Here is an 8,452-nt window from a genome sequence, read left to right on the forward strand (position 1 = left end):
ACTCTACGCTCCCACCATGCAGGCCTGCTGGTCGTACCTAAAGTCTCTAAAAGTAGTGTGGGAGGTAGAACCTTCAGTTATCAGGCCCCTCTCCTTTGGAATCATCTACCAGTCAGGGTCCGGGAGGCAGACACCCTCTCTACTTTTAAGAGTAGGCTTCAAACTTTCCTTTTTGATAAAGCTTATAGTTAGAGCTGGATCAGGCTTGGACCAGCTCTTAGTTGCTGCTATAGGCTTAGACTGCCGGGGGAACTGGCACACTGACAGACTGGGATCCTATCTCACCCCCTTCCCCCCAACCCCTTCATCACTTACTTTAACTCTCCCTGTCCCATTAAAGTTACTAACCATAGACCTTTCTGGAGTCCCTGAGCTCCCTTGTCTCGTAGGTTCGTCTGAGCTGCCGTAGACGTCCTCCTGCTGTGGACGTTCCAGACTTCAGCTGATACTGCGTGCTGGACTCCAGCGTCAACAGCTACTACTACTCGTCTCATCGCTATCACCGCTCCCTCTCTCTCTTTTTCTCCTCTGTCCCTCTTTCCAGACCCAACTCGGTCGAGGCAGATGTGTGTCTAACATGAGTCTGGTTCTGCCTGAGGTTTCTGCCTGTTAAAGGAAGTTTGTCCTCTCCGCTGTAACTAGCTAAATACTGTGAGGTGCAATGCTCATGGTGGATTAAGGTGGGGTCAGACTGAGTCTTACCCTGTCTTGGTGTTGGGTCTCTGTTCATAATTTGACATAGAGTGGTCTAGACCTGCTCTGTTTGTAAAAGAGTGTTGAGATAACGTTTGTTGTGATTCGGCGCTATACAAATAAAGATTGATTGATTGACATAGTGCAAAACACAAATGATGTGCTGAGGACCGTTTTTGAATCAGTCACAATCAGGGGTGCATCTCACTCGGCTGGGGTGAAGCTTTCAGCAGAGTGTCTGCCCCCTGGTGGCTGGCTGCAGTATAGGTAAAAAAATCTATCTCCCCTATTCATTTGAATCCACTGTAATGAGCTCCGTTTGAATGGGGCTGCAGTCAAACTTTAAATAATAAATACACATGGTACAAATGTTTCTCACATCCGTATGCTGTGGTTATATGTAGTTAGTATTTGACTTTTTTGTGTTCAAGGCCTCTTTTTCCTGAAAAGTTTCTTTTTCGTTATCAGAGGTTAAAAAACGGGGTTTTACATCCGGGTTTCCTTTGATTCACAGCCGCCGTGGAGGGAAACTCAAAGGACACACAGCGTCTCATGACACTACGCTGTAGGGCGGAGCTTGTTACAGTTGTCCATTTTTATTTACAGTCTATGGTCACGATCATATGGTCGCAAATCAGCTGCGCTCGTGCATGTGAGCGGGGGCGTCGTTTTGGAGGAGCTCCGAGCGGCTCTGAGGGGAGGAGGAAGGGTTAGACGGAGTCCTGAGGAAATAGTCAAATTTGTGCTAGTTTTTCGTGATTACCAACCAGTGATGGCGGTAACACATTACTCAGTAACGCGTTATTCTATTCTGACCACTTTTTTCAGTAACGAGTAATCTAACACGTTAATATTTCCAAACCAGTAATCAGATTGAAGTTACTTATCCAGTCACCTTGCTTTACTATTATTTTTTGTCATTTTCGATAGTAGAAATATATTTTTTTGCTTTCTTCTTGTGTCTTGGGGAGTAACATCATGTATGCGACAAGTCACGTTTTCAGCATGCGGCCTGTCAAGAACGAACTCACGTGTACCACCACACTATGGAGGGAGGAGAGAGATTTCTACAGTCATGGCCAAAAGTTTTGAGAATAACACAAATATTACATTTTCACAAAGTCTGCTGCTTCAGGGCTTTTAGGTGTTTTTGTCAGATGTTTCTATGGTATAATGAAATACAATTAGAAGCATTTCATAAGTATCAAAAGCTTTTATTGAGAATTTCACAGAATTCGTGCAATAAGTCAATATTTGCAGTGTTGACCCTTCTTGCTGTCCATCAACTTCTGGACCAAATCCTGACTGATGGCAGTCCATTCTTGCATAATCAATGCTTGGAGTTTGTCAGAATTTGTGGGTTTTTGATTGTCCACCCGCCTCTTGAGGATTGACCACAAGTTCTCAATGGGATTAAGATCTGGGGAGTTTCCTGGCCAAGGGCCCAAAATCTTAATGTTTTGTTCCCCGAGCCATTTTGTTATGACTTTTGCTTTATGGCAAGGTGCTCCATCATGCTGGAAAAGGCATTCTTCATCACCAAACTGCCCTTGGATGGTTGGGAGAAGTTGCTCTGGGAGGACGTTCTGGTACCATTCTTTATTCATGGCTGTGTTTTTAGGCAAGATTGTGAGAGAGCCCACTCCCTTGACCGAAAAGCAACCCCACACATGAATGGTCTCAGGATGCTTCACTGTTGGCAAGAGACAGGACCGATGGTAGCGCTCACCTCGTCTTCTCCGAACAAGCCTTCCTCCAGATGCCCCAAACAATCGGAAAGGGGATTCATCAGAGAAAATGACTTTACCCCAGTCCTCAGCAGTCCAGTCCCTGTACCTTCTGCAGAATATCAGTCTGTCCCTGATGTTTTTACTGGAGAGAAGTGGCTTCTTTGCTGCCCTCCTTGACACCAGGCCTTCCTCCAAAAGTCTTCGCCTCACTGTGCGTGCAGATGCACTCACACCTGCCTGCTGCCATTCCTGAGCAAGCTCTGCACTGGTGGTGGCCCGATCCCGCAGCTGTAACACCTTCAGGAGACGGTCCTGGCGCTTGCTGGACTTTCTTGGGCGCCCTGGAGCCTGTTTGGCAACAATTGAACCTCCCTCCTTGAAGTTCTTGATAATTCAATAGACGGTTGACTGAGGTGCAATCTTACTCGCTGCTATAAACTTCCCTGTTAGGCCCTTTTTGTGCAATGCAATGATGGCTGCACGTGTTTCCTTGCAGGTAACCATGGCTAACAGATGAGGAACAATGGTGTCATGCACCATCTTCCTTTTAAAGTGTCCAGTCACTCAATCATGACAGATTGATCGCCAGCCTTGTCCTCATCAACACCCACACCTGTGTTAATGTGTGTGACACCTGTGTGTCATTGAAATGATGTTAGCTGGTCCTTTTGTGGCAGGGCTGAAATGCAGTGGAAATGTGTTTTTGGTGATAAAGTTCATTTTCAAGGCAAAGAGGGACTTTGCATTTAATTGCAGTTGAGCTGATCACTCCTCATAACATTCTGGAGTATATGCAAATTACCATTATAAAAACTGAAACAGCAGACTTTGTGAAAATTAATAGTTGTGTCATTCTCAAAACTTTTGGCCATGACTGTACATGTTTTCTAGCTGGAAATATAGTCACTATTTTGAGTTCATGTCAGCTAAAGATGACAATATTAAGGTTCATTGTATACTCTGTGCTGCTGGTAACAAAGTACTATCTAGCTTCAAAAACACTACATCTAATTTGAAGAAACATTTGGAATCGCAGCACAGCACGGTCAAGCTGACCGAGCAAGTCCCACCAGGTGATGCTAAGCAGAGAGCCATGGCCTCGACTTAGGTCCCCCACCCACCAAACAACAAAAGCTGGACTTCGGTGCAAAACCAGTAAGTGGGGGAGAGTTGAAGAAGTTGGTCGGGCTGTATGTTGTAGAGCAGTGGTTCCCAAAGTGTGGGTTGGGACCCCATGGGGGGTCGTGAGACACAAATGGGGGGTCGTGAGATGTCTTCCAGAATGGTTTCTTTTTTATTATCCAAGAATAGTACATTTTACCCATTATAGTAAAAAAATAGTCAAAAATAGTAGCTACATTTGAAATAAAACATTGAAAATAGAAAATGTAATGAGTTTTCTGCCTTTCTTTGTTGCCAGATGACTCCTAAGTTTAGGGTTAGTGAACAGTTCCATCTCCCCTATTCATTTGAATCCACTGTAATGAGCTCCGTTTGAAATGGGCTGTAGTCAAACTTTAAATAATAAATACACGTGGTACAAATGTTTCTCCCATCCGTATGCTGTGGTGATATGTAGTTAGTATTTGACTGTTTTGTGTTCAAGGCCTCTTTTTTCTGAAAAGTTTCTTTTTCGTTATTAGAGGTTAAAAAACAGGGTTTTACATCTGGGTTTACTTTGATTGACAGCTGCCGTAGAGAAAAACTCCGTAGGACCTTGGGACGGACCGCTGTAGGCTGGAGCTTGTTACCGTGGAAACACACAAATTCCGTTATGCACAGACTCTGGCTGTAGAAAATGTATAAGATGGCAGCGTTCTGGAACGGGATATTTTGGCTTCAAATCCGTACAATTCATAGTTTTCAGTCACGTGACCCCTGCAGCAGCCTGGAGGGCAAAAAAGAGCATAGTGACATGACGGCTTCCATTCATACACATATAAAACCATCTCTCCCTCCCTAAAGTTCACCATCAAGCCTCAACATTAAATATGAACCCTCCCCTTAACTTAACCAAGAACACTTTATCACCACACTGTCAGGATAAAAGAGTCCGGCTGTGAAAACAGACGTTATTACCAAGCGGCAACCTCCGGTCTAAAAATATGAGACCAATGGGGAAGTGTTAAAAACTGCAGTTCATCGAGGATCCGCTTGAGGCTGGCTCCGGAAGTACCGGAAACCACATACCAGATCTTTGCAGCATTAATAAACATGTTTACAGCCTGGTACAAAAGATGAGTGTAGTCTGAATAGCTAATTTCTCGATGTCCTCTCACTGTGAGGGGGGTGAATTTTTATCTAATTCAGCAATTTCGAAGATATCGAGATTACCAGTCTTCCAATGAGAGTCACAGCTGCCTGTGGGAACACTGCAGCTGTTGGCTAGGAGGCTCAAAGCCCGCCTCTTTACGTCACACTGGCTCCACAGAAGCAATATGGCTGCCGCAGCCGATTGGTCTCAAAACAGCTCTTCAGAAACAGATGGGTGACGTCACGGATACTAAAGTCCATATTTTTTACAGTCTAAACATGTCTTTGTGATGTCACAGTTAAGATCAAAGGATTTAGGAGTGTGATGTCATAGTGAGGTTAGAGCTGTGCAGCTATAGGAAGGTACCCGATCAGAGCAGCTCACTGCAGAGAAGAGAGAGAGATAGATTTGTGGTACACACCCGTCGGTCGTGAATTCAAAAACTTTGGAATCTTTTAATACTGTTCACACCTGACATGGCTGAAATGGAATCTACAGTTCAGGTAGGTGAACAGGAGGACTCCCACAATAATGTCCCAGAGACTCAGTCCTGTGACGGAGCTCAAGCCGAGGACTCCCCTAGAGAAATGGAATCTACAGTTCAGGTAGGTGAACAGGAGGACTCCCACAATAATGTCCCAGAGACTCAGTCCTTTGACGGAGCCCAAGCCGAGGACTCCCCTAGAGAAAAGGAATCTACAGTTCAGGTAGGTGAACAGGAGGACTCCCACAATGATGTCCCAGAGACTCAGTCATGTGACGGAGCCCAAGCCGAGGACTCCCCTAGAGAAATGGAATCTACAGTTCAGGTAGGTGAACAGGAGGACTCCCACAATAATGTCCCAGAGACTCAGTCCTGTGACGGAGCTCAAGCCGAGGACTCCCCTAGAGAAAAGGAATCTACAGTTCAGGTAGGTGAACAGGAGGACTCCCACAATAATGTCCCAGAGACTCAGTCCTGTGACGGAGCTCAAGCCGAGGACTCCCCTAGAGAAATGGAATCTACAGTTCAGGTAGGTGAACAGGAGGACTCCCACAATAATGTCCCAGAGACTCAGTCCTGTGACGGAGCTCAAGCCAAGGACTCCCCTAGAGAAATGGAATCTACAGTTCAGGTAGGTGAACAGGAGGACTCCCACAATAATGTCCCAGAGACTCAGTCCTTTGACGGAGCTCAAGCCAAGGACTCCCCTAGAGAAATGGAATCTACAGTTCAGGTAGGTGAACAGGAGGACTCCCACAATAATGTCCCAGAGACTCAGTCCTTTGACGGAGCTCAAGCCGAGGACTCCCCTAGAGAAATGGAATCTACAGTTCAGGTAGGTGAACAGGAGGACTCCCACAATAATGTCCCAGAGACTCAGTCCTTTGACGGAGCTCAAGCCGAGGACTCCCCTAGAGAAAAGGAATCTACAGTTCAGGTAGGTGAACAGGAGGACTCCCACAATAATGTCCCAGAGACTCAGTCCTGTGACGGAGCTCAAGCCGAGGACTCCCCTAGAGAAAAGGAATCTACAGTTCAGGTAGGTGAACAGGAGGACTCCCACAATAATGTCCCAGAGACTCAGTCCTTTGACGGAGCTCAAGCCGAGGACTCCCCTAGAGAAAAGGAATCTACAGTTCAGGTAGGTGAACAGGAGGACTCCCACAATAATGTCCCAGAGACTCAGTCCTGTGACGGAGCTCAAGCCGAGGACTCCCCTAGAGAAAAGGAATCTACAGTTCAGGTAGGTGAACAGGAGGACTCCCACAATAATGTCCCAGAGACTCAGCCCTGTGACGGAGCCCAAGCCGAGGACTCCCCTAGAGAAAAGGAATCTACAGTTCAGGTAGGTGAACAGGAGGACTCCCACAATAATGTCCCAGAGACTCAGTCCTGTGACGGAGCCCAAGTCGAGGACTCCCCTAGAGAAAAGGAATCTACAGTTCAGGTAGGTGAACAGGAGGACTCCCACAATAATGTCCCAGAGACTCAGTCCTGTGACGGAGCTCAAGCCGAGGACTCCCCTAGAGAAAAGGAATCTACAGTTCAGGTAGGTGAACAGGAGGACTCCCACAATAATGTCCCAGAGACTCAGTCCTGTGACGGAGCCCAAGCCGAGGACTCCCCTAGAGAAAAGGAATCTACAGTTCAGGTAGGTGAAACCCTACACAGCAGCTCGTCTGCCTACACCGTCCTGGAGTTTATTGGTGAAGGCTCCTTTGGAAAAGTGGCCAAGTCCCTGAATGTCAACACTCAAGAAACAGTGGCTATCAAAATACTCAAGAAGGGCTCTGCTGCAGTCAGGGACGCAGAGAGAGAGATCGCCATATTAGATCTAATCTCTGTACGAGATCCAGACCAAATTAACGTGGTGAAGTTCTTGGAGAAGTTTGAACATGGGGGACAGACCTGTCTGGTGTTTGAGAAGCTTTACAAAGATCTGCATGAAGTGGTCTGCGAATTTGGGCCTATGCCTCTGGACTTGATCCGGCCAGTTGCCCAGCAGCTGTTGGTCGCCCTGGATGCCCTGAAGGGTCTAGGTATTCTGCACACCGACATTAAACTAGACAACGTCATGCTGGTCAGCCAAGACCAGATCCGAGTGAAGCTGATTGATTTTGGTGAAGCCAGACCCGTCTCCAGCGTAGAGCTTGGTGAATTATGTCAGCCAATTGGATGCACAGCTCCGGAAGTTTCCCTCGGCCTGCCCTACAATGAGGCTATCGATATGTGGAGTCTGGGCTGTCTTCTGGGCTCAATCTACCTGGCTGCCAACCTTTTCCCCCACACTGACTATCAGATGATGAAGGTTTTGGTTGAGGTTTTGGGCCAGCCGGAGGACTCCCTGCTCAACGCTGGAGTATACACTCACAACTTTTTCATAAAGAAGGATGAAGAAACTGACGGTCCAACATGGAGGCTCCTGACGCCTGAGGAGTATGAAACGCTGACTGGTGAACAACTTCAGGAGGAGGAGAACCAACTGAAGCTGCCCAGCACTCTGAACGGTCTGGCTCATATCTACCCAGTGGACGAACCTGCAGAGTTTGAGGACAGGTTGGCGTTTGTAGACCTTTTGAAAGGTCTGATTAATCTTGACGGAGCTTTGAGGATCTCTCCCAGTAAAGCTCTGCAGCACCCCTTCATCACCATGTCCCACCTGTCCGAGCACCCTTACAGCTCACACTATTTAAAAACTGCCAGAGAGAAAATGGGAACACCCCAAAATCCTGACCAGGAGTCAGCTGCTGGAGCTGAACAAACAGAATCCGCCCCTCCTCCCTCGACCTCCTCCAGCGGCTTCAACAGAGCGATGAAGAGGATCCGCAGGTTCTTCAAGAGAGTCAAGACAACCTTCTGTTGTTGCTGTCCAGTGGAGGATGACTAAATGTGTGCCATTTCCCCAACATTTCCCCAACATTTCCCCAACATTATTCTGCAGTGTATAAACTAACAAAAAAATAAAGCAAATAAATAATAAAAACAAAGACATAATTTTTGTATTCATTCACTCTAAATGTTCGTGGTTAATCCTTTAGTTCTTTGGACCCTAAAGTGAGTCTTTGACAGGCTCAACACTACACTTTAAGAAGTATTACTGCCTAGTACTTAATCTAATTAGTGAAACATTTTACACTTAAAAATACTGAGTAGATTTTAAAGGTGACATATCATGCAAAATTGACTTTTTAATGGTTCTCTACCTGAAATATGTTTCCCTGGCATGTCTACAAACCCCATGAGAATGAAAAGAATCCATTCTGCCCCTGTTTTGATTTCTCCACCTTTCTG

The 8,452-nt window shown here is 46.3% G+C and overlaps 1 protein-coding gene across 1 annotated transcript; it reads left to right on the forward strand.

The window, feature by feature from the left end:
• The first annotated feature begins 5,106 nt into the window (after window positions 1-5,106).
• LOC117829647 (probable serine/threonine-protein kinase dyrk1) lies at window positions 5,107-8,142 on the forward strand. The gene is made up of 2 exons (XM_034707245.1): window positions 5,107-6,710; window positions 6,813-8,142. The coding sequence occupies exons 1-2, from the start codon at window positions 5,154-5,156 to the stop codon at window positions 8,046-8,048; spliced, it is 2,793 nt and encodes a 930-aa protein (XP_034563136.1). The 5' UTR covers window positions 5,107-5,153; the 3' UTR covers window positions 8,049-8,142.
• Window positions 8,143-8,452: the final 310 nt, after the last annotated feature.

The sequence above is a fragment of the Notolabrus celidotus genome, chromosome 18 (assembly GCF_009762535.1).
Source record: "Notolabrus celidotus isolate fNotCel1 chromosome 18, fNotCel1.pri, whole genome shotgun sequence".
In the NCBI taxonomy this organism is placed as follows: domain Eukaryota; kingdom Metazoa; phylum Chordata; class Actinopteri; order Labriformes; family Labridae; genus Notolabrus; species Notolabrus celidotus.